The sequence below is a fragment of the Myxine glutinosa genome, chromosome 10, assembly GCF_964187855.1.
Source record: "Myxine glutinosa chromosome 10, kmMyxGlut1.1, whole genome shotgun sequence".
Classification (NCBI taxonomy): domain Eukaryota; kingdom Metazoa; phylum Chordata; class Myxini; order Myxiniformes; family Myxinidae; genus Myxine; species Myxine glutinosa.
In genome coordinates this window covers 64,384,599-64,412,251 of record NC_136270.1, presented here as the reverse complement: position 1 = coordinate 64,412,251, position 27,653 = coordinate 64,384,599, and the positions used below count along the sequence as shown (strand labels likewise).

At 40.5% G+C, this 27,653-nt stretch overlaps 1 protein-coding gene across 2 annotated transcripts in view; it reads left to right on the top strand.

Moving 5' to 3' along the window:
- The window catches only part of ZMPSTE24 (zinc metallopeptidase STE24), a 61,838-nt gene extending 51,789 nt beyond the window's left edge, over window positions 1-10,049 (top strand). For both annotated transcript variants that reach the window (XM_068126848.2, XM_068126849.2), the window contains 4 exons: window positions 3,233-3,339; window positions 8,457-8,549; window positions 8,760-8,903; window positions 9,126-10,049. In XM_068126848.2, coding sequence (XP_067982949.2) covers window positions 3,233-3,339; window positions 8,457-8,549; window positions 8,760-8,903; window positions 9,126-9,350 — 569 coding nt within the window. In that variant the 3' untranslated portion in view covers window positions 9,351-10,049. The remainder of the gene's footprint in view (window positions 1-3,232; window positions 3,340-8,456; window positions 8,550-8,759; window positions 8,904-9,125) is intronic.
- The last annotated feature ends 17,604 nt before the right edge of the window (window positions 10,050-27,653 follow it).

Genomic DNA, 27,653 nt, shown 5'->3' with positions numbered 1-27,653 from the left:
ATTATGGTCGGCGGTATGAATCCGATGAATACATGATAATCCATTGATACAATAAGTATCAATCCATAGATAATAAGGCACACACCTGAAGTAAATCGCATGATAGTTTATTCACCGTCGTGTCAATACGCAAAGATACAGGCTTCGATGTATGCGAAAATTCTGAATGTCCACGGCTCAAGTAGCACAAGTCTTCTTAAAATTTCAAGGCAATCGGATGAAAATTGAGGATTTTATAAAATCGACAAAGTTGGTGAACTTTGGCCTATGTTGACCTATTGACCTTGTGATCCCAAAAACAATAAGCTTCTTGCTTATGATCAACTCTACCATTTGGTGAAGTTTCGTGAGGATCGGTTGAAAATTGTGACCTGTAGGCGCCTGACAGACAGACAGACAAACAAACAGACAGACAGAATAACGCACAAGATCAAGCAATATACTTGAAAAATCTCAGGTAGAATTAATCAGCAATTATTTAGCTCAGGTAGAGCAGCAAAGTGATCGTGAGTATTTTATTATTAAAATTAGTATGCAGTGCACGTTTTTATGCCTCCGTAGGACGGTTGTCCGTCCGGTTGTCTGTCCGAACCAGACTTTCGTTTCCAGAATAACCGCTTATGGGATTGGCTTATTGGTATGAACTGTAATAATTGGTATGATAACAAAATTGGTATGAACTGTAATGCAAAGATGAACTGGTTTGATTTTGGGTTGAAAAGGTCAAAGGGACCATGGTCATGTGACCTTTAATTTAAATCTTGGTTAACACACCAACTTGTGGATGAGAGAAGGGATTTCAATCAACCTTGACAGTAAATATCGTGGATGCTTCTTCATGGTGGTCGAACCCTTTCCCCTCCTCCCCCCAATGCAATTCGGGGGCAAAATCTTCCCCATTCTGTCCTGCTGCCCGGATTCGTCAGGTCAGAGCTTTATTAGGGTCAGAGTGCCGATTGGTCCCCATGGACCATCCCTTTCCCTCTTGTCCCTGTTTCTCTCTTTCTCCAACTCTGACGTGGCCCTGACTTCGTGAAGGTGGATCACACCATCCTAGATGTGGGGGATCTCTGGGTCGTTTCTGGGAGATCTATCCGCTGTCTTTGTGTCACGGGCTTGTTCGAGAGAACTTTCTGAAGTGATACAACAACAACCAAATTTGACACCAAAATGGCCTGCTGTGCAAAGATGGACAGATTAAATTTTTGGGTGTAACAGGACTTGTGCCCTTTGAAAATATTTTTGCAGATCATAACTCGAGTTTCAAACATCTGAGGTTTTACCTCTGTCATGTGACCTTTAATCGACATCAAACGTAAACAGTGGGTTGACATCGAACGCAGGCGGACGCATATCCAATATCACCCACCGATGCAGACATTGTACAACAGAGCTCGTTTCGTCCCACCCTGCACAATAACATGGGGTATAATTAGCAGTGTAGGTAGATCCTAGACTCATGGAGGTAGATCCTAGACTCGTGGAGGTGTATCCTAGACTCGTGGAGGTGTATCCGAGACTCGTGGAGGTAGATCCTAGACTCGTGGAGGTAGATCCTAGACTCGTGGAGGTAGATCCTAGACCCATGGAGGTAGATCCTAGACTCGTGGAGGTAGATCGTAGACTCGTGGAGGTGTATCGTAGACTCGAGGTGTATCGTAGACTCGTGGAGGTGTATCGTAGACTCGTGGAGGTGTATCGTAGACTCGTGGAGGTGTACCGTAGACTCGTGGAGGTGTACCGTAGACTCGTGGAGGTGTACCGTAGACTCGTGGAGGTGTACCGTAGACTCGTGGAGGTGTACCGTAGACTCGTGGAGGTGTACCGTAGACTCGTGGAGGTGTATCGTAGACTCGTGGAGGTGTATCGTAGACTCGTGGAGGTGTATCGTAGACTCGTGGAGGTGTTGGTGAACTCGACGTTGACCAGATGCTGGTGTCTGTTGGCAAGATTGTGACACTCACCGTCCGATTGCAGCCACGTCTGCAGGCATTCACCATATTTACTCCATCTAAGAGGCGTAAACGGCGAAGTTATGTCATTCACGACGTGTTCAAAGTGCATGAAGCACTTTAAACGCGATTTTCCCGAGGCCATGACTAAACATTCAGCGCGACATGGGCGCCGCCATTTTGTATGTCATGTGACCCAAGCAAGTGTTCTGATAGGCCTAGATTGAAAATTAGTGCCTTCGATGCAAGACAAAGGAGTGCGACATAAATGCGTGGAAAACTTTCAAACTGGCAGGATCTGTTCGTTAAACTTTTTGTATGTGCTACAACTCGGCACGTACTCAGATTACCAGTGATTATTTTTTAGTCTCTCTGACCTCGGAACGGGATTGAACGATACACGGTGTCAGCTTGAGGCCTAATCGGTGATGGGCTCTACTCAGAGTCATGACGTCTTTCGTTTGCATCTCACTTTAAAATGCTTGATGGTTAAAGCCTATACACCATTGCAAGTTTAGTTACTTGTTTGTTGAACACCTTTGCATTGCTGCTTTAAAATATCACTTCCCTTTTCCCGATACTCTCTCAGGCCTTGTCTCATTTGTTTGATTTATTTTTACATTAAAAATGCCAATTCAGTTGTTTTTTCAGAGGTGAAAATTTTATATGCATCTTGTGATTTCCTGTAGAACTATAAAGATAAGAACTGTATAGTGGCAAGCAACTTGCCAAAAATGAGAATGATACATGCTGTATATAACAGGTTTAAAATAGACTCGATGGCACATGCTTGCCAAGCAGGTGCTGAAGTAGCAAGAAAAGTGATGCAAGTTGATGCTTTGATTTAGTTTCCCTTTTGATTAAGGACACACTTGTGGTATCAGACCGAGCCTTTTTCATCATGACACATTTACAGTTGCATGTACATTTGTTTTCCAATCTCAAAGCAATCTTAGAATGAATGGATTTGGCACTTTTATTCTCTGTACAGTGATTTAAGCCAACTGTGGTCTAACAATTTTTGCTACATATTCTAGTAATGTGACCAGACAGACTGTATCATGGACAGCGTGTGACCAGACAGACTATCATGGACAGCATGTGACCAGACAGACTACATCACAAGCCATCAAGTCCAAGACTTCCAAAATGGGGATTCAAGTGAAACCTGTCTCTTGGTGTTGATCTCAAGTTCTACATCACTGTACTATTTTATTACATACTCTTGCTTCAGATTGATGATACGCACTCTCATGTTTATTTGTGTGCATGTGTTTCAGGTTCACGTCGCTCTGCGCACAGCAATGCATACTTTTATGGTTTTTATAAAAACAAACGGATTGTCCTTTTTGACACTTTGTTACAACAGGAGGGAGATACAGAAAAGGTTTGTACTCATCTTACTTTGTCCTTTTGTCCTTTGTCTGTGGTTTATGATTTGGACTGTGCTTTGATTGAAATTGCAACCAGTTTTTTTTTTCTTTTTTCTTTTTTTTTTTTTGCTACTAGTACACCCAACCAGTTTATTGGCGCTGAGGAAGCGCCTTTAGCGATTGACTTCCAGCCAGTGTAACGCTAATTCCTGTCACAGGAATTCTGAGATCATATAAGTGGGCGTGGCAGTTCCTGATTGGTTCGTGTTGGGGAACGCCTTCTCGCTGCCGACGTGACGTAAATTCGCGCACGCGCACTGGTGATTGGCGCTGAGGAAGCGCCTCTAGCGAATGACTTCCAGCCAGTGTAACGCTAATTCCTGTCACAGGAATTCTGAGATCATATAAGTGGGCGTGGCAGTTCCTGATTGGTTCGTGTTGGGGAACGCCTTCTCGCTGCCGACGTGACGTAAATTCGCGCACGCGCACTGGTGAAGCTTACTCGATCCCATATTACATGTACTTTCATTGCATACAAATTATACTTCCTCCTAGAAATTCCATGCCCGAACCTCAGCGCAATCCAAGAGGATTCACTTGTTTTCTGGGTAGTAGTACATGTAACCAGTTTATTTTTTGGGTAATAGTACACGTAAGCAGATTCTTTTCTGGGTCGTAGTACAACTAACCAGTTTATTTCTTTCCATCGTATTACATGTGACCAGTTTATTTTCTGGGTCATATTACATGTACCTAGTTTATTTTCTGTGTCGTATTACACCCCATCAGTTTATTTTCTGGGTCGTATTGCATGTAACTAGTTTATTTTATGGGTCGTATTTCATGTGCCCAGTTTATTTTCTGGGTCGTATTACATGTAACCAGTTTATATTCTGGGTCATAAATTGCATGTTACCAGAGTAGTACATTTCCTCAATTCCAGACGTGTTCTGCATTGTGAGTCCATGAAACATGTTTGTAGATGCAATTGTCTGTTCATGCTCTCCGATTCATTTATCCTTTATCACATTTTATAATGTACAATTAATTTTGATTTTACCGTTAGTCATTTTGCAGTGCACTTCAACCTATCATAATGCATGTGATTTATGTCTGAAAAGCTGTGGAAAGGGTGTCCTTGCATGCTTGGTGTTGTGGTTTTTCTATATAATATTTTCAGGTCCTCTCACCTCCAGGAACAATACAACTTTGTTCTGTTTACGTTGTCACATTTTTGTCTCTTCTAATTTCTCCAGCATTATAATTCTAATTGATTTCTCTCGCATTCCAATTATTCTGACTGGACTAACCCTCCAAACAAAAGCAACAACACATGCTGCTTCATTGTGCTATTGAGACGAGTATCTTACTATAATTCACCAAATGTCTGTCTGTCTGTCCGTTCGAAGGTACTGTAAAAACTGCTGAACCGATCGCAAAGATATTTTCGGTGGGTAATCCTGGGATCCCTGGAGTAAAATAGGCTATTTAGTTTTCCCAATTTCAGCTTTAGTCTCTAGCATTCTCAGGTTTGGACTCCCGCATAACATTCGCGTTTGCATGACGTCCATTGTTCTCATTGTGACGACGAGCAACGGTACCCGCCCTAAGGGCGGGGCTTCAATTGGGAAGCCCAATTGAAAAGGCTAAATATCGAAAATTGAAGGCTTTTTTTCTTTTAAACGATTTATATAAACATCCGTTAAATCTCAATCGGTGCAGTCGTTTGTGCGGCACCCGGGAAAATAACGTCATGCGGGATCAAGTATCAGCAGGATGTGGCAGTGTGGGAGTCCACGTTTGCACCGATCGCTGCACCGTGTGCCGCACAAACGACTGCACCGATCGCTGCACGGCTGCATCGATCGGATGTGGCATGAAGGAGGATCTGCACTTCGGCATGAAGGAGGATCAGATCTAACAGATCGCTGTCTCCATCGATCTTGCCAAGGCCGTAACACCTATCGGCTCAAAATCATTTTAACTGTTGATTTGGTACAGTTACACGTATCGGGAATTTGGTACACGTATCGGGAGTACATACAACACAGCGATTGTGAACACGATTATCGATCACGATTCACAATCAAGATCATCACAATCATAGTGTATCGATCACGATTTGAAACACGATGGAATAATATTTACCGATATGAACAGTGATGTGGCTTTTATTGAAATTCTAAAGATACTGTTTAGATTTTGATGATTTGCGTGTGATATGATTCAACGGATGTTTAAATGAATCGTTTAAAATAAAAAAAGCCTTCAATTTCTGATATTTTGCCATCGCCATATGCAGATTCGCCACGGTCCCACGATCGATGTTTCTATACGTGAACGTACCCATTTGTTTGCGAACGGGTACGTTTTTCATGGAAGTCCTTCACGAACTTGCTGTCCATGTCTGACGTGCGACTGAAGGTGCTACAGGAATGTAGAATTTATTGGTTTCATGCTTTAGCATTCACCGTATCTGCATTGCCTGTTTGCTTCTGGCCTCCCACCTGTGCGTAGCATGGGTATTTCTCTAGTATTGATTAATCCATGAAGATGGAATAAATATTTATCACCACAACCATAACTGTTTTTTGCTTGCGTATAATTACAATTCCACTCCAATGCACCATAACAGTACAAAACAAATTCTTCATAGAAATTGTTTATTTTGCACCAACTGAAGCGTATTATAGCATATTTGAATGTTCTGATTACAAGGTATCATAAAATTTGAAATGCTTTCAGGCAAATAGTGATTATTATTGAAAGTGGAATTTAAAATAGTTAACAACCAGTCGGTGTTGTAACCCATGTGTGATGTCAGTACATATAACCTGGCTGCTTTTGATTTGTGTTTACATCGAACTGATTCTTTGTTTTTAATATTTGATTATTGTTTTGCTTTCTGTGAAACCAACTTCCTGCAATGCCATAACATATGTGCAAAACTAGAACGGCACATGAGCACAAACTCAATAGAGCGCATACCTCAGCCAGTCTGAACAGTTTACGTTTAAATTGTATCCGACTGATGGCCCAGATCTGGATCTGGACTCGAACCAAAATCGAATTGCCTTTTTCTTGTCACCCAATCAACTCGCCCCCACCATTTTTGTCATAATTAGTCCACAACATTTTAAAATATCATGCTATATATCGTTTTTTCTCAATCTCTCAATTGTGAAGAATCATAAAAAAGTTAAAATTCTTGTTTCTGGATCTGGATTCGGAGCTTCACCAAAATTGAATCAATTTGTCCTTATCACACACCCAACATGTCCATCAAATTTCGTTTAAATCCATCCATAACTTTTTGAGATGTATTGTTTTTAGCCTTATTAATGGTGATGAATCACTTTTAAAAATATTGGATCTAGATTTGGATCTTCACCAGAATCAAATCAATTCTCCCTTCTCGCACCAACCTATCCACCAAGTTTTATCAGAATTAATTCACAATTGTTTGAGATATCCTGCTCAGACGAACAGACAGGGGTAAAAACATAACCTCCGTCCACCTTTGGTGGCGATGTTATAATCGGGTTTTGAGGAATAGGTAAACTACTCGATGCTTCACGATAATGCTTCTTGTGAAGCACCATCGCTCTCCTTCGCCATGTTGGGAAGTAAATGACATTTCCCACTCCTGGTCCTCTATATATTGTTATGGTTTTCCGCCGCCCTTCCTACCCTTACCAAGGGGAGATTAAGCCCCCTGTTCTTTCTGGGCCGGCGTAACCGAGACTTGAAACGCCCCTCCCGGGCAAACGCAAGGTAGGGTTTCGGGACAAGTCTCGCACGTACCTAAATACCTGCGCCGCCACGGAAGCGGGGAACCAAGCCTCGCACGAGCCACGTGTAATTTGGGTACACCGAGCGGATTGCGTACCACGTGGTCCGTGCAGTTACCGTTAGTATTGGAACCCGATTAGAACGGTTTTATTCGTACCACGCTTGGTCAATGATGGAAAACACGACGGTCGAATAAAGGAAGAACACTAATTATTTTTTACAATTATATGTACAAGTCGGTAGAAAGCAGACACAGAGCAGAACTTAATCAGTCTTATATTAAACCCAGACACGGGCCCGATCACACTCACAAAGGGGAAGTGCAGGTAGGATGGTGTTCACGCGCTGCCTTGGTCGTCCAGGAACGGCTTCGCCCGGCATGGCTCTCCATGGTCACAGCATGTCCCGCGATGAAGGCAAGCAGGTGGTGGAAAGGACCTTTATAGCGCGTATCTCGAACGAAGGGCTGCAGGCAGGCGGTTTTCCACAGCGCGTTTCGTGACCGGCGCGCTATCACTCGCGTAACCCAATGGAGGCTCTGCCTCAAGCTCAACCGAGCGTCCACTTTGGTACGAGCTTATAACTTAGTTCATGCGCGTCTTTTCTATTGTACAGCACTCATCAACACGCGCCTCTCCAATAACTCGATGCACAAGCTCACCTCTCCTCGAACTGCTGTGGGGGCTTCGCGCAACGGGTTTTATTGCCACGCCCTGAGCCCTCTCGAATGTTCCAACCACACCCTGTGACGCAATGCCGCAGCCACTCCCTTTGAGCCCTGATTGGCGACTCGCGCTTACCATCAGCCTCTCTGCCGCCCTCATTCGGTCCCTGCTCGATTTGCCAGGCCTGCCTCGTGTTAATTCGTGCCAAAAAGCCAAAGGCAGCACAAGGAGGCGTAGGGCGGCACAAGGCAATGGAGGCGGCATAAGGCAATGAAGGACCTACTCTCATTATTCTACTCAACGCAAAACTAACACAGGAAAAGGACTATGCTCACACATACTAAGAAATAACTGCACTATCGCGAGGCTACGTGTTGTAGTGTGACTAAACTATGAGGGGGAAATTTAACCTTCATTGTACAAAACTCAAAACCGCAACAATATTTTTTTTAAAAACAACACCTTCCTGGAGAAGTAGAACTTCACCTGATTCCTCATTTACCATGATTAACTTGGTGCTGATTTTATTGCAGAAAAAAGAAAAACATTTAGATTGTAATATCTCGCTTTTTATTATTAAAATCCATTGAATATAATTTGTTGTGTTGCACATTGTGTTGCTTATGCCGAACACAATGTATTGTCTCCAATGATTGATGCTGTTTGTTTGATAGGGATGCACTCAGGATGAAATATTGGCAGTTCTTTGCCATGAGCTTGGACACTGGAACTATCAGCACACATTGAAGCATATAGTTTTTAGCCAGGTGAGATGTTTATGGAAACTACGTGATATTGGTATTGTGTGCTGTTAATTTTTGGAGTGATTGACATGTTCCCCGCTCGTCCGTGCCTTCAACTCAAGCAAGTTTTGAATAAGTCTTGTATTCCAGGCTCTCATTACATTCTGTAGATTTTAAGCGTAAACATTTGTGTACACTTGTTAATGCTTGCACTCTTGTGATCAATGACTGCAGATGAACCTCTTCTTTTGCTTCCTGCTGTTCCAAACTCTCATGGGTTGGCCGGAGCTCTTCTCTGCCTTTGGCTTCCACTCCGAGTATCCCGTTCTTATAGGAATGCTTCTGACATTCCAGTTTGCCCTGGCACCTTACAACACGGTATGGTATTGTGCTCTACCAGACATGGCAGTTTCCATATAATCATAATAGTGCTTGTGTGTGTGCTTTTGCTATTGGAGCAGATATTCCAGACTTCTCCAATTAGTGGATATCTGTGCGTGCGTTCGCGTTCGTGTTCGGTCTTTGGGATAAGCCTTTGAGGCAAATCATTTTTTCCTGAATCCATCTTGTGATGGATGCCACCTGTTGTCTGCTTTGCAGATGGTCGGGTTTGCTGCTGTGGCAATATCCCGTAGATTTGAGCGCCAGGCAGACCAGTTTGCTCGTGGGATGGGGCACGGAAAGCATCTCTTGGCAGCCTTGCTGCGTCTGAATGCCACCAACCTTGGTTTCCCAGAGGCCGATCCCTTGTACTCCATCTGGCACCACACCCATCCTACACTTTTGGAGCGAATACGGGCATTGGGGGGCAAGAAAGATAATTGACTAATATACCATGTTCATCAAGATTAATACTAAAAAGATAGATTGGCTTGCCTAATGGTGGCGATGGTGTGTTCAGATGTCGTTTTTAGTTTTTGGCGTTACCCTGTGCAAATGCAGAAAACGTCACCTCATTGAACCACCTTCAAAAAGTCTGTTCGTTGGTTTACCATTTCATTTATCATTGCAGATGTGGAACTTAAAAGGCATGAGTGGGTTTTTAGGGAGGGTGAGGTGTAATTAAGGGGCATGTTTATGGTTCGAAACTACTCTATTATTGTTTGTGATTTTGTATTAAGAAACTATATTGAGACAAAACATTGTTCCAAATTTTGACTTAAATAAATTACGTTCATTAAGAGTGTTCACTCTCTCCACCATGTTTTGGAGCTGACCGAATGGAGTGTCGGAAGCATAGCTTCACGGGTTGTGTAAGCCTTTTGAGTCTTCCTTCCTCACGGTTCCTCATTCACCCTTCCTTTCTGCACCTTCATTCACCTCTACTTGTTTGCCAATCTCATTTTCAGTGACATTTGCTTGAAATCTGAGTTTCAAAAAGAGCACAGTTGGTATAGGGCCAGGAGTCGTGTGACAACAGCTATGCCTGCACGGATCTTAACCTGCCACAGATTATCCTATGGTCCACATCGGTGGAGCTAGAGAGGCAGCCGTGGCAATTTCATATTAAAACCATCAGCTATCCTGCTTTGTTATTTTTCGTTTCTCTGGGTTGTTACACAAAGCTGATTGTTCGACCCCGAACTATAGGTCGGAAAGTGGGTCGGGGGGGTTCATTTCAATTAAATGTTATATTTTGAACATCCATTGTTCAAATTGTCTGGCTGTCAATCAAAATGGAAAGTCATTCCAAACAGGAAACTGTTTTGAATGACTTCATAGAGGACACGAACAGGCATGAATAACTAATTAAATGTGTTCAATGTGGTGGTGGTGGTGGTGGGTCGTTGCTGCCACCCGAATGCTGGATGCATCATTTTTCTGTGGGCGCATCTGCCGCTGATGCAATCAATGCCTCTCTATAACCAGTTATCTGGTACTCATTTTGCCAACCTCGTAAGAATGACAGGCTAAGTCAACCCCACCTGGCATTGATTCAACGGGATTTGAACTCAGGACCTTTGGATCCCAAGCCCGCCACCCTAACCATTAGGCCAACACCAGGTGATAATAAGGTGGTGTAAAAGACGGTGGCAGTAAACTGGCAATTTTTTTTTTTTAAATGATCTTTAAAATGTTAATTCAATTATACACTTGAACACTGTAGAGCACAAATTGCCTTTTCGGCACTTGACTTTGAAAAACCTTTCATTTAGCAAGACTTGGAAAATATTACGGCATTTTACATCATCTCGACCAATCAAATTTGCCGCTCAGAGACCCAACCCATGTCTTTATTTCTTGAGTACATGGCATAAGGTCTTCTTTGAACTCATTACTTTCAGTTGTCATCGTCCAAGTGTGAATTGTTTTTAAAAGCCAATCTATCCAATAAATTGTTGTCCATATGAATAGATATGTAGTTGCCAACACTACCGCCTTTTTCTATACTTGAACAACCTACCAATTGTATCGCCAATAATATCGAAAAATAGCACTTTCACAAAATTTGTCTCATTTCAGTTATTGATAGATTTTCATTTTGTGACTGTTTCCCTCTGCTGCTTGAAAAATCACATGCGTAATCTCATTGCATTTGATTGGCGACAGCTACTATTCAAAGATTGCAGCAAAAAATGGCAAATGCTCTCCCATTTACAAGCATTATTGACCTGCTACATGTACGATGTCTCTCATTAGTTCGTTATCTGTATGCACTAGAGGCATGCACAGTACATGCACACACAGAATCTGTTGGTCAATGCGAAGATAGTGACCTACCAAAGTCTTTGTACTTGGTACCAAGCATCCCCGTGACATGAGACAATTGCAGTAAATCTACCTAATAAGATCTGGTCTGTATTGGTCTGTATTAGGTTTGTATCCTAATAAGGTCTGTATTGGAGACTGGAGAGTAGGGCATGGCCAAGTCTAAGTTTATTAGGATACCAATGGGTAGGTACCTGTTGTAGAAATGTGTACACAAAATAGAATGTCTACACCTCAAGAACAATGTCAAGAATTAATTCAAAGGAGAAACCTCACTCCAATATAAAAGGTTACAGCACAGTTAAACAAAACTTTGCTGGCGTACTCCAACAGGACTGCAAACGACATATCGAGCAAGTCTTCTGCCAATTCGGTCTGCATCTTGTCTTTTTATATTATTTTGTAGAAACAAAGAAATTCCTCTGGGCTTTGGAGTGTCGGTTGGAGCGATGAGGGTTCAATCAAAGGGTCAAGGAAGAGATAGGCAAGTGTAAAACCCCATCTGGTTTCTATCCCAGCATAAGCCCCAAAGATAAGAATTTCAGACTAAGTATTCAGACATTCCATTTGTCTGGAAGGTACATTTTTTTTCAGGTTTTAACATGTTGCACAGATTATGAATGTAGCTTTTAAGTATATCTAAGCACATAACATAATTTCTATAATTCATAATGCAGATTACTCAAGGAGTTATCACTAATATTACGTGTTACCTCCCCAAACTCCGGTTACGGTGCCCCTCAGAGTCTCGAGACGGAACGCGGCAGAAACATCTGTTATTTAGAGTGTTCCAAGCCATGGTAAAACCACACCAATGCAATTGTGTAGAACAAAGTAAGTAATTGTATTTGGAAAACTCACATACACAGTAATAACGCTCTTAACGAAGGTAACATGAAAAATATCACTTGCACCTCATGAACGATACACATGATGGTACCATCATTCCCCAATACTCTCAAATCAATAAACTCACGATACGCCAAACGTGAGTGGAATGTAACAATCCCAAAGTCCTTGCACGAATCCCCACGCTGGGCGAAGGTCGAAATTGTGCGGAACGGCAAGACCAACAGGCAGGTATAGGTCGGCCGCTGCGGATGAGGAGTTACAAGTTGAGAGATCGGGAAGATGGCGGTGTGGGGTAACGGTTTCCCAAAACGTGAGTGCAATCCACACACCCCACATCCACCAGCGATTAAGCCGATATGGGAACCCATGATGATGTCAATATGGGAATCCCAACAACAAAACAAGATGCACCAGGCGGACGGCCTCCTCGAGGAAAAAATGGCGGATCGGCCTCTTAATGGAGGCGTTTGCTTTTCTGCCAACAATAGCTAGTTCACGTTTGGTACAAAACCTGAGACACAGGTTGAATTGCAATTGCAGAATGGGACGACGTCGCGGGCAATCCCTTTCATGGGAAGCCTCAATTCCCTCGCAACCAATACCGAGGAAGTCAGCTCGCAGCCTCGCCTCAATGTGACTGACAGCTGTCTCCTTCCCCTGCCGGCTTTTTCCTCTTCTTCCTCCTCCTCTGGTGTTTGCAGAGTTTTTGTTTTTCCTCCATAAACATTTATTTTTACCTTTTACTAATGTCATCTCTATTACACACAGAAATCTCAACAACAATATTACCTGAAATGAAAAATCCTAACTATATAATAACAACAAGGGCGGAAGTGACAAATCCATAACACTAAGTATATGTTTATCCACTTTATTAGCATTCCATGTTTCTAAAGATTATATAATACTGCTGTGCATCGCAAGTAGTATTATAAAGCAACACCCATGTTTCTGTGCCTTCCTGCAATGAGATGAGTTAGAACTGGATGCAAGTAATAACTCACTTACAAGGACAGAGGGACATTTCAACCAACGCAGGAGTCCTTCTACATACCCTACTGTTTTTACTTGGATTCTTCATTTATTCCCCCCATCCCTCCCCCCCCCCCCCCCCCCCATTCCTTGACTCACCTTCATTTGTTTCTTTAGCAACTGCTTGAGCGATTTATATGAAACTTTCAACAAAGGAGCACCTTTGGATAATTTTTTTTTTTAAATAACTATGATGTCATAGGTGATGTGGTATAGCAGGCATATTGGAAAAAGGGAAATTCTTTGGACATCATCTCTGGAACCGCTTGACGAAAATAAGTGAAACTTGGCACAAGTTATGAACTCAGCATGGGGGACATCTGATAATTAGGACATCATCAGTGTTATCATTGTGAATTTTGTCAAGAGAATGAAATCGATGATGTCATTGGTGGTGTGGTATGACAGGCATATTGTTTTTGAAAAAGAAACTCACCAAATCTTCTCAAACAGCTGAACAGATCAATATCAAAAATTACAGGTATGATTGACTACCCATGTGGAAAATAGTTTTAACAATGATGTGGTTTGGCAGTCATATTGGATTTCGGCGAAAACCTTTTAAAATCTGTCAAAATGCCGAAACCCATCCACACGAAACTTTGTGTCATTGACTACCAAAGAGGATTAAAGTTTGATAATTAAAACATCATCTGTCACGTGGTCTAGCCATATTCGATCGAAGGAAAATCTTTTTAAAAAACTATTTTCTGAAACCTCTTAACTGATCGATGTGAAACTTTACACACACAACCGACTACCCGTGTGGCATATAGTGTGATAAAGATGATGTCATTGGTGAAGTGGTATGGCGGTTTGATTAAAAATGACAATCAGTTGCATCAAAAATATACATATCCGATCAAGGCAAACTTTATATATGTGATCGACTACCGACATTGTCGGGATTTCAATTTGACGTTGTATGTCATGTGGTTTAGGAGCCATATTTGATTGAAAAAAAACCCCTCCAAAACCGCTTAACAGATCGATACACAACTTTATACATATGATCAACTATCAATCTACTATATAAGAGACCCGTTGGTCTGTGTGTCACCATTTTTCTCAGAGATGGCTGAACAGATTTTCGTCAAACTTTCAGAGGTTCTTCCATGACTGATTGGGCATGTTGTAGGCAAAAAAAAAAGTTCCTTTTTTAAAATTTTTATCGCTCTATAGTTCCTAAGCCTTTTTGATTAACTAGGGCATGCCCGTACTATATATATATCTAAAATTATATCCCCCCCCCTCTATTTACATGAAATGGTTTGGTCCATTCGCAAAGCCAAAGCGAACGGCTTGCGAGTACGGTGACAATCCCCCCCCTCTATTTACATGAAATGGTTTGGTCCAAAGCGAACGGCTTGCGAGTACGGTGACAATCCCCCCCCTCTATTTACATGAAATGGTTTGGTCCAAAGCGAACGGCTTGCGAGTACGGTGACAATCCCCCCCCTCTATTTACATGAAATGGTTTGGTCCAAAGCGAACGGCTTGCGGAGTTTGGTAAAGAAATCGCCATAGCTCGGTAACTACTTGTCCGATTAATATGAAACCTTGAAAAGGCACATCCTCGGGTCCCCAGCAATATACCTGGCAAGTTTCAAGTATATCGGACCCGTGGTTGTCGAGAAACAGCGGTCACAGACAAACACACAGACACACAGAGATTACTGGAATTATAGATAGATGATAGTTATATACAAGTACAGATTCGCATCAATAAATACAAAACAATTACCAGACATTTGACCACAAATAATTAAACAATTCCGGAAGTGGTCGAAGTTGGTGGTAAGGCTTCTTCCTGAACGGCATCAAACTTAACTCAGAAACATGATCAACGGCACATTCACCAGCATATATTAAACGAAAAGGTAAAATGATGATTTGACATTTGGATGGATTCCAATTTGGATGCAATTGCTTTTCCATTATATTTGCCCTCATTTCAAACATGTTAATGTTTACTTTTCGCTTGCGCAACGCCGGGTACTCCAGCTATAATTGCTTATGTACTTTACTTGGGGTATAAATACAAATACAACTTCGTCTGGGGGGGGGGGGAGGGAGGGGTAACATAGGCTATGTGGCTGCAGCCTCAAGCGGAGGTGCGGGGGACCGGAAAAGGGGTGTAAATTCTCTGTGTAAATGTGTACCGTGTAGCGCCACCTGGTGATGGTGGCAGAGGCTATTACAATTTCCTTTTTTACATGGGCAACACTGAAGTTAAAGCACTCTTTGCACAATTTTCTTTTCCTACTTTCCTTCCCACCCCCACCCCCCATTCCCCAAAACAGGGACCTGTCAGAGCCACCCCCCCCCCCCAAATATGTAAATATCTCCTCCCTCTCCCCTCACTTCCTCCCCTCCCCATTCCACTCCCTCCACTGCCTTCCTCACCCCTCACTCCCCTCTCTCCCACCCCCCCCTCCCGGCAACGCCGGGTACTCCTGCTCGTGCCAAATAAAGTTTGATGAATAAATGTCATAGGTCACATGCTCCAGCAGCTATATTGGATTAAAGCTTCTTTTTTTTTCTTTTTTTTTGTATACAAGATCGAGGCTCGTGAAAGAGCTAACATTAATCACACAAAAAGTCAAACCGACACATAAAACACAAAATAATGGGAGCGGTAGACAAGATGGGGAGAGAGGGGGAAAGTAGGGAATAAATGTTCCTGGACCACCCCTCATTTCTCCATTCACTTACATGTTAATTTTCCTCTCACCCTCATTTCTCCTTAACACCTCTATTTCTGCCACCCTGATCTTTACGAACCTTTTGGCCTTTTGACATACTAGCTATAGCACCTACTCTTATCCTCAATGTTGTTCATTAGACCACTCAAACAATGATCCTACGAATATTTGCTCCCTCTCACCCCCTTATGAACCTCCTAACATTTACCCTTATGGACCTATGATCCTTCTAGCCTTATGAACCTATGATCCTTCTACCCTTATGGACCTATGATCCTTCTAGCCTTATGAACATATGATCCTTCTCGCCTTATGAACCTATGATCCTTCTGGCTCTTATACTATTGACACTGAGCACAGGTCCTTATGCACTGGCAGATCATCTAGTAGACCACTCAAACATCGATCCTACAAATATTTGTTTATGTGTGGGAAATAATTTAATTCTCTTACCACTCTCTTCACCATCTCATCCAACTCACCGGTATTTAAATTAATTCTCTTATTTGTTTTGTGAACTTTTTTACCCCTTTTCAATAAGACTTATTTGGTATTTTTTACATTCATTTTGTTTTCCATTTATATACCAAGGTTGATTACACCTCCACTCTTTAGTCTGGTTGATACTTGGTTCTATCATCTATATATTCATTAAAAAGGTGGTGGTAGCCCCTTAAAATCCCTAACCCCATTATCTTATCACATATATCTTATCACTTATATATATATTTTAACACTTATAACCATAAGGGAGACCATCAATTCCATTTTCTAAAATAAACCTCTTGTCATCAAAAGCCCCCAATGCTTTCTTATTCACCTCTTCTGAATATAATTGATGTTTATAACTTCTTATTCCATTAATCTTTCTAAACTCTTCTTTCTTTGTTGTTAAACAGTTATAATAATCCTTAAAGTTTATTGTTTCTTTAATAACATTTTTCTTTACACCTTTTAACTTCTTATCAGTCTTTTCATCGTTATTCACAATGTAAATTTATAAGCATAAGCCTTTGACCTCAATCCCACAAATTCACTCATAACATATCCTCCTAATTCATCCTTGAACTTTCCAATCACCTTTTTATTTTTAGAAGAGAACAACTCACTCTCTGGACTGTAATTACTAGTATAAAAATTTTTTTTTTTAAACCACCTTTAGAGGCCATTTTTCCCCGCAAAGCGGGGGTTGGCCTTTTTCGGGAACCGTGGTTGTTGTTGTTTTTCGGTCCCCTTTTTGAAGCAATGTTTTACGGCCGGATGCCCTTCCTGACGCCAACCCTTTTTGCCGCCTTTAACGACAAACAGGGAATTACCAGTGAACTGGTACTCAATTAGCCGACCTCGGAAGGATGACAGGCTGAGTCAACCCCCCTGGTGTTAATTCAGCGATTAGACCGGGATTCGAACCCAGGATCCTAGGATCCTAAGCCGGCACCCTAGCCGCTAGCCCAACACCAGGGTACTGGTATTACTAGTATCATATATCACTTACTAGTATCATAGATATTAATGTCCTTTTTCATGTCTGAATAAACATCAGTATTAATTTTTACAAAATAAAACTATCTGTATCCATATAAAGTAGATTAACATCATTTTGATATTTCTTCCTCAAGTTATTGTAAAAGTAGTCATACATCAAGGACTTTGATAAATCAAGTATTGAGGTACCAATGTAAATAGGTTTGTCCATCTCAACGCTTTCTCTCATCAAATGTATCGCACAAAAGTTTTCCGTAAAAACTTCTACTCTCGAGAAGCTTGGTCTGTTGATCAATTTTGATGCTTGTTTCCATGATGTTGATAGACTAATGTTTTGTCTCTTTCTAACATTCTCCATCGTTTTTCCAAATACAGCGTTATTCATCAACTTATAAAAGTCTTTCTCAAAATCATTCTTTGATTCAATCCTGCGTTGTGTGTTAAAATCAATGTACTCTTTCAACCAATGACTCTGATTAAACTTGAGAATCCTATGTATCTTTTCAACACGGAGACCCTTTGAAAGACATCGTCTCAAATTTCTTTGATGGAGCACATAATTTTTCTTGTTGTATAGTGTTGTTAGAAGCTTCTCTGATGCTTTACCCTTTACATTAAATGATTGTTGATAAATCACTTAACCACTCCTTCTTTTGACTTTCCTTTTCACAAGCAAACGGGAGATCTTTGTGTTGGTTATGGAGTTCCTCTGGATATTTCAAATCAACCTCAAAATAATATCCCTTCTTTGTTTCATCCAATTCTTTTTGTGTTGATATACAGAGATTTTGGAGAACTTTCTTGTGATATTTCTCTTTAACCCATTTCAAACCACCATAAGGAAGTGCTTGAGACATTGCCCACCCATACAAGTTATTCGCATCATAATACATAAGGAGCTCTCTACCGATGGATCATAATTTGGAATGTACTTGTTATTTGCTTTGGCATATCTCTTTGAACAGACTTGTGAAATTCCTCCTCTTTGCCTTCTCAATCATCAAGAGCATATCAACATCTGTTATAAGATCCAACACTTGCTTAGTCATCTTTAACACAGCACTCCAAGCCAATCCAGGAGCAGTGTAATAGTGAGCAGGATCCAATCCATATCCAGAATGACAGATTGTTCTTAAAGCCTCAAACACATCAGCCAACAAAATCACATCAGTTTTGAGATACAAATCGTGATACTCACCAAGATTCTTGATGTTATATTTTTCCCAAACATTTTGTGCGTGTACATAATCTTTATCAGATATATGACTTATTTAATTTATTATAGAAATTTTCTTTTGAAAGAAGTTGTGTTTCATTGAATCTCTCAAATGAGTCCATATAGTCATAGGGATAAATTCCCTTTTGTGTTAGTAAATCTTTGTCTGAAAAATACTCTGAAAGACATGGAAACTCTTTTAGATTTTGAACCAAGTTAGCCAATGGATTTACCATGAATTTAAATGTATCAAGAAAGCTGATCTGAGTTATCGGAGATGTATGAATTGTTTTTGTGAATGAAATGTATTTCTGATCTGTGTTTGGAATTGCTGAGATACTTCCAGAAGTCTTTGAGAGTTCCTTCATAAATAGATGAGTGTCATAATTAGCATTGTTATGAAGAAAGACAGGAATGAAAGAGGGGAGTTTATAATTAATATTACAACTTTGATGAGCCGGACCTCTATATTTACCAGTGAGATGACAATGACCTCTAACCTTTAGGCCTTCACCAATTTTCTCCTCACAAATATGACAGACATTGTTTTTTCTAAATTCCCTTTTCTCTTCACTCGTCAAGGACATTGGTTTATTGGTTTCTCTCATTATCTTGGTTAATCGAACACAGTCTTTTTCTAGTCGTTTCACAAACTCCTCTGGGGTATTTGAGCCTCTATACTCCTCTAACTTGTTATATTCATCACCAACGGATGATTTGATATAATAACAAAAACCACAAGGAGTATGTTTTTGATATTGATTTGTGTATGATTCTTTTGGATCTGGAGAAGCAGTATCAATTTTTTCTAGAATACTTTCAAAATCAGCATATATAACAAATGGATGTTTTATTGTTTTCTTTTCATCTTTGAATGTGATCTTTGAGCCTTGTTTAGGCATATTGATTACCGTTGATTTATGATCACCACAATAATTTGAATGTTTATCTAATCTTTCTTGTGTATGGAAGAAGTTAAGACAACGTATACAAATATATATTTTATTTGTTCTTTTACATACTTGTGGTTTTATTAATTTTGTAATATCTTTGATGTACGTATAATGTGAATTTTCCTCTGAATTAAAATATAGAAGATTAATATGAGTTTGATTATAATTTTCAGAAAGCTTTAAAATCTGAATGTTGTTTGTTTCCGTCAGACCATAAACATTAACTGATAAATTTTTCATCTTTTCAAATTTAGGAATATCATTTAAAGTCATTGGAAAATTTAGATATTTTGTATTCAACGTATTGTCATATTTTTTATAATGAGATACTCTTTCAACATGACTATCTTGTGGATGTAGATGTGCTAGAATAGACCAGAGAAAACATTTGTTGTCTTTATTTTTGATATTGATAACTGCTTTTCTATTTTTGATAACACTAGGTAAATCAATGTAAGAAGAAGTGTTTAGAGGATCTGATTTAAGAATATGAATGTCAATAAATAGTATCCCATCTATATTGAAACCACTTCCAGTAATAGTATGCTCAAGTTCTTGTTCTTGCTTGATCAGTTGATCATAAACGGGATTGACCTGATTGTATGTTGTTATAAAGTGTGTCTGTTCTCATGTAAGCTGTATCAGTGAAAACATCACCAGTGAATGGATCTTCTTTTGAGATTTTCATTTTAATACCCATATAGAACTTGATTGATTTCAACTCAATAAGAGTCTTTTCAACAAAATCTTTCACAGAGGGTTTGATGATATCCACAGCCTCAACAATTGAGTTGGGGCCAGGAGGATGAAAGTCAAATATGTGTATTCTGATATGATTTTTGAAAGCACCATCAGTATTCTTAATAGTAAACAATTTTGACGAGTTTTTGTTTGTTTTAAGATGGGCTTTAAACCCCTTCTTGAGGATGGTTGTTTTACAGACCTTACAATATTTTGTTTTAGGTGGAAGAGGGGAAAGTTTGTTAAGAATGTTTAGGGATATTTTCCTACAGTAGTATGTAATAGATGAACCAAAAAATTCAATGTCGGAAGAGAGTCACAAATTTTAATTCCCGAGGAGGACAACACTTTCTGTCTACAAGGAAATACACAGCAAGAACAATAACCTTTATCAAACCATATTACAATTCACAAATTACATTTCAAGATTCACAGAAGGTCCCAAGTGAAATCCTGGTACAGTAGGGATGCACAAAGAAATATCATACCAAACACCAGCATTCACAGTATACAGTTAACATACAGAATCGACCAGCCAAGTGAAGTATCCTAAGTACAGCAAACCAACATCTTACAGACCCAGTGCTAATCCTGCTTATTTGGTCATCCGTTCTGATTTTTAAAACATCCTCCAGTGGGAGGGGCAAGTGGAGGGGGGAGGAGTGAAGAGAGGGGAGGAGAGCAGTAGGATTGGTTGGGCAAAGTTTGGGTGGGAGGGAGCAAGGATCAGGGGATACAATGGGATTGGTCAAGTGAAATCTTGGGATGAGAATGCCCCCGCTGGGAGCAGATCTGCATTTACAAATCCTTTAATGAGAAGAATGTGCTGCTTCAGACTCTTCGGCACCTAAGACACTATCAATCATAACGATGCGTAAACGTTGCAGCGACGTTTTATAATGCCATTGCAGGGACATTTATGATTTAATATTTAGAAAATATACAATAAGAAAGTCCTTATTTAATCAAAAGGTCACTCAGTAGCTATGACAATCACATCCTTTTCCAATCTGCAAATCATCTTTTCCCTCATAAGTCAAAATCATACTGCAATCCCACAAAATATTTTACTGAGAAGCAGAGAGCCAGAGAGAGCTAGCCTACATGGATTTTATACTTTACTAGACGACCCATGACCCGTTGGGTCAATGTTATTATATATAATTAAGGGGTTACCATGGTTACAGTGGGGGTCAAAGGTCAACCTATGGTGAAGATATATAATTTTCTCACACTTTCTAATAGAGAGGCAAAATGCCATATAAAACTAAATTTACTGGTTCTAATTGCTTTTATTTATCAATCCTCACATAGAAGAGCAGTTTTTAGTAATGAGCAGTGAGGAGAAGACTGCTCAGCCAATGATGCCACCCCTCAGCCAATGATGTGACCCCTCAGCCAATGATGTGACCCCTCAGCCAATGATGCTACCCCTCAGCCAATGATGCTACCCCTCAGCCAATGATGTCGCCCCTCAGCCAATGATGTCGCCCCTCAGCCAATGATGTCGCCCCTCAGCCAATGATGCTACCCCTCAGCCAATGATGCTACCCCTCAGCCAATGATGCTACCCCTCAGCCAATGATGCTACCCCTCAGCCAATGATGTCGCTCCTCAGCCAATGATGTCACCCCTCAGCCAATGATGTCGCCCCTCAGCCAATGATGTCGCCCCTCAGCCAATGATGCCGCCCCTCAGCCAATGATGTCGCCCCTCAGCCAATGATGTCGCCCCTCAGCCAATGATGTCGCCCCTCAGCCAATGATGCCGCCCCTCAGCCAATGATGCCGCCCCTCAGCCAATGATGTCGCCACTCAGCCAATGATGTCACCCCTCAGCCAATGATGCTACCCCTCAGCCAATGATGCTACCCCTCAGCCAATGATGCTACCCCTCAGCCAATGATGCTACCCCTCAGCCAATGATGCTACCCCTCAGCCAATGATGCTACACCTCAGCCAATGATGCTACACCTCAGCCAATGATGCTACCCCTCAGCCAATGATGCTACACCTCAGCCAATGATGCTACCCCTCATCCAATGATGCTACACCTCAGCCAATGATGCTACGCCTCAGCCAATGATGCTACCCCTCAGCCAATGATGATGATGATGCTACCCCTAGACGACCCATGACCCGTTGGGTCAATGTCAGTTTGAATAGATATGAGAATAGAACTAAAGCGTACGCTGGACATCATCAGGGAGATTATTTGGGCCAGCAAGCCATAAGGCTCACCTCTCCAGCGTTCTAAATCACTTACCTGTGACACGTGATTTCGGCCCTTATCTCCGATCACGTTGACGGAAATCACCACAGCATATCGTCAAGATCCCTCCAAAAGGCTCGTCTTTGTCACATACATCACGCAACGTGTCATCCACAGCCTCGAAACTCTCTCTCCTGATCATAGGACACTCATCCCACACGATGAGTTTTGTACTTCGAAAGAGGTCTGCGATAGTGGAATTTTTATCGATGTTGCATACGCCATCTTCCCTCGGTGTCAGAGGGATTTGGAACCTTGAGTGCGCTGTTCTTCCACCAGGCATGAGGGTAGCAGCTATGCCAGATGAGGCCACCGCAGGGGGCAACTTCTCCACTCGCTCTCACTTTAGAGAGAATCAGGTTAAGAAGAAACGTCTTCCCTGTGCCTCCAGGTGCGTCAATGAAAATCATTGATGACTGATTCGTGCGGATGTTGCTATTCGCGTCCATAGACGTGAGGTGTGATTCGTTGTCCGCGTCCATAGCGCCGTCGGAGAGTTGATACGACATTCTTCCTGCAAATAGTATTGTGTTTGTGCTATCGTTTTGCCGATCATCAAATGACAAATAAATTACATTGTGAAAATTAAAGATTTCAAATAAACCTATTTAAAGTGTATGCGCATATAAATAATTTTAAAAATCGAAGAAATATCTCTCGGTAATTTCCTGAAACATATTTTACTTCCGGGTAATAATGTTGAATGAAATGACGAAGATATATACTGTATGCCTGTTATTTTAGGCGGTGTATTTTCGTATATCAACGTGGCGCGATTTTTAAAATATAGCTCTGCAATTTCCCATGTGTGCGTGAATGTTCTCAATTATTTCTTTTACCGAGTCTAAAACCATCGATAAAAATGAAATCAGATGGCGACTTACATTGAAGATAAAGGCGTGAAACAGACTCAATGGCCTTGAAGATACAAGCCTTTCAGAATTCATTTCGTTCTATAAACGGAAACTTTCATCGGATTTTCTTCCCGTTTTTTTTCAACCGAGTCTAAAACTATGTTAGCGACTGTGAAAAATGAAATGATATATCGAATTTGATTTGAAATAAAACCGAGAGAGAGCAAGACACCACGGGCCTACAAAACAGGCCTCAAAGCTATGCGAGTTAATAAAATGGTGGATATTACTACTCTCTCAAAGGGGTAAGCCACGCCCCCGGACCGATCGAATGTTACATACAAACACGCAAGATTTCAATTTTATAATTATATAGATTATTTCTGAACCGTTGTTCAGTTTAGTTTTATTTTAAAACTCAATACTGCACGCAATTTTTAGTTCTATACATAATTTTCTCAAAACCTAGTTGTAATATTAAGTTGAGAATGGACTTCGGAACTACCATCCCCCAGAAGTCACGTAGGCGAAAGTGGGAGGGGACACACCCTACAAATATTTACATCTAATTTATTAAAACAATGGTAGTTTGTTAAGACCGCGAGCTGAAACGATTTGTCATAACGAGCATTTGTTTACCAAGCGCTTTGGCAAGTAAGCCTCGATAACCCAACAAATCACTTCAAAGGGCCTCGGTAGACATTATGGCTCCAGTTGTATTATTTAATTATTAAAAGAAAACAATACCCTTTTCTCCAATTTGCTTATATGACTCCATAAGACATACTTGATCTAACATCACATTATTTTCCAAAAGCACATCCCATCTGTATTACATATTCCCCTATTTGTAATAATGTTTCATCAGTCATTGATGGCAATATGTGGTTCACCATTGCCTCCACTAAGAATTTTTACTCTTCTCGAGCCACGATTCTGGTCAGTGCCGGAGACGACTTGCCAACTGCAGGGGATCCCAAATTTTTGTCTGGAAACCACAAAAAGACACTTACAGACTAGGAAAGCAGGTTTTTGGCTCATAGAAATTGCTTGCTTCATAAATTTACACTTCCACAATGTTGTATGTATGTTTTGCGGTGAGAATATGTTGTTTATAATATTTTACTTCCTTCTCGCAAGTATCACAATAAACCATATTTATAGCGTGAGAAAACGTGGTGGTTTATATATATCGCTGTGCTTAAAATAAAACACTTTTGAGCTTTCCAGCTCCGTTTTATATATATCGCTGTGCTTAAAATAAAACACTTTTGAGCTTTACAGCTCCGTTTTAGATATATCACTGTGCTTAAACTAAAACACTTTTTCACTCGGAATCATCTGAGTCAATTACCACATGAATACTCAGAATCATACTCGGAGTCATCAATAAAGCTACTCTCATGACTATCATTTGAGCACAAACTATTAGTATCATAACTATCATCTGAGTTCAATGAAATACTATCACCATCGTCCGAGTTCAATGAAATACTATCATAACTATCGTCCGAGTTCAATGAAATAGTAAAACCTTCACTGCTGTAATGACATATTTAATGAGCAGAAAAAACCTTTCCATCTATACCAATTACTTTCTTTCATTAACGGATTCAATCACTACATTTTTAATATCGAAAGTTATCTTAAAATAATCTCTAATTATCATAGAACTAAATGACATTTCACCAGAAATATTAACATCATTCATTTTACTTTGATCTACACCCTTTGGATTATTAAAGACAATACAAATTTCTCCACGTGTATTGTTGATGGTCTTGTCATTCATTTTAAAAACCCCACTCATATCACGTCCGATCACTTTTTCAAGCTTTGAATAAATTGCCAGGAGTCGAGGAGAAACTTTTGTTAGATTTACTTTAATGGATGTCTTTCCAGGTATAGTTAGAGCTCTTCCTTTAAATGAAATAGAGGGGCTCATGTTATTTTCCATAACTGGTTTTACCCAAAAATTTCCATATTTATCTTTGTTCAATTTAACATCTTTGACATATTTTTCTATATCTTCCACCGAAGTAGAGATTGATTGAAATTTGTCTTTTGTGCTTTGAAACATTGTATTTATTAACTAATAAACTTGCGTTTAGTTTAAGTAAAAATTTACTGTTTAAATATGATAAATTCTGAAGGAGATTTAGAATTTCCAGACTCTCCATATGATAATTTAGAAATCTGTCGCCGTTGTGGTGGAATAGGGCTTAATAATGAGGGTTCATATAAACAATGTATTTTCTGTGATTTAATTTTAATTAATGATAAATATATATATAAAAATATATATAACTTTTAAATTAGAACCAAAAATGAATTACTTTACAAGATTAATAAGAGAGATGAATGTTAAACATTTGATGATAATACACCATTTCTTTCAAGGGAAGAGACTATTTGTATTGAGGAATTGTATAAGGGTTTAATGATATTTATTATTCAAAATAATTTTAATGGAAATGTTAATACAAGATACTATATAAATAAAATAATGAATTATTTTGAAATTAAACCCGAACTCAGGATAAAATATAGAGTTTCTAAAATAGCTCAAAAAAAGTTAGATGACTTGTTTTCCAAATATATAAATGAATGATTTTTTACCCATTTGGGAAAATAAGATAAAATTTAATAACCATAAAAATATTCCAAATTCATTGAGATGTCTAATAGTTGGTTCAAGTGGATGCGGAAAAACCTGTTTGCTTTTAAAGATGCTCCTTAGTCCTAATTTTTTAGATTATGATAATTTAATAATTTTTACGAAGTCAAGTTTTCAACCTGAGTATCAACTACTCTCACAGGGTTTTAATGCGGGTCTTAAAAAGGAAGACATTATCGGTTTATTTAAACTTCAAAACAAACTAAATGATTATAATATTGAAGATATTGTTGCGGATTTGAGAATCCTGTGTTTTTTTTTATTGTTGTAAGTGTCATGAATCTTGTTGTAAATATCACCCTCCGTAGTGTAAAGGTCAGAGGTCGTCGTCCTAGTTAATCCATATATATGCACGTAGCAAATCATATATCTTTCTAAATAGTTATCTCCTTATTCTATGTAGTTTAAGGCTCTGTTCCCACTAGTTGACACTGCATTGCATCAGATGACATAAGATAGTTCCCTTCCATATCCCAAAGCCTCCATTGCCAACTGCATTGGGCGGTTTCCTGCATTTGCCGCCATTGCCATGTGCTGTACCTCGGAGAAGGAAGGCGTGTCTCCACCTCGTCATCAGAGGGTGGAGCCAGGAGAGCCCTTGCCGACCAACCAAGCACGAGGGGTTTGGCTTGAGAGGGCGGAGAGAGAACGATCAGGGAGGTTCGCGAAGGTTCGAGGGTGTGGCCTATATAACCCGCGGCGGGACGCCCCCACCAGAGATGAGTCCTTGGAGAGCACGCGACGCCCCGACCTCAGAGGAGATACGAGGAGATGATTGAGGGAGAGAGAAGCACGCATGAGCTTTGAACCACCGCAGCCTTAACCACCGCAGCTTTGGGCTTTGACGGCAGTTTCGACCGTGGCCGCGAAGGAACGCCACCTTGCGAAACAGATCGAGAAGGGGCGGCGGCTGCTCACTCCCGGCCCGACCGTGCTCCGGTTCCAGTTGAACCTTCCTCTCCTTCCAGCCATTCGTTCCTGCCTTCATTTCCCATTGGTGTGAGTCTGATTGTCGTCTGTGTTGTGTGTCTTGTCCTGGGGTGTAAGTACGTTTGTATAGGTAAGCTTATATTTGCACTGTCTCCTTACTCCTTCTGTCTTTATTTTCGTATTTTTCCTCCTTCCTTGGTTTCTTTTGACTTGTAAATAGTAGTTATAAATTATATTTGTATTTCCTACCTTCGTTCTTCTTCATGCTCGTCCGGTCGTCTTTGTGATTTCCCCATTGAAAACCTGTGGCGCGATTTTGGCCAACGTTCAGGATCGGGTTAGTCTCTGCTAATGGTTCGTGCCGCGGTTGCTAAACCGCTCGGCAATTAACATCTGTCCGCGGTCGCGAACGAGGTTGCGCACCTGCCTCTCCGGAGGGAGCTTGTGCAATTTCAGGACTCACGTCAGGTCAGTCATAGACGAGGGGATTAATCCCCCCTCGATAAGGGGAAAAGAGGCCGACGTAGAGATCCGCAACAATTGGTGCCAGGAGCGAGATTCGGACCTGAAGCGCGCTTAGCGCGCTCAAATTACGAGTGGCCCACAATTTTATTTAACATCCTAAATTTAAAATCGTGCCATGGATGGTCAAGGCGACCGGATGCCGGTGGGGGAATTAGAAGAGGGGTTAGGGGTAACCCAG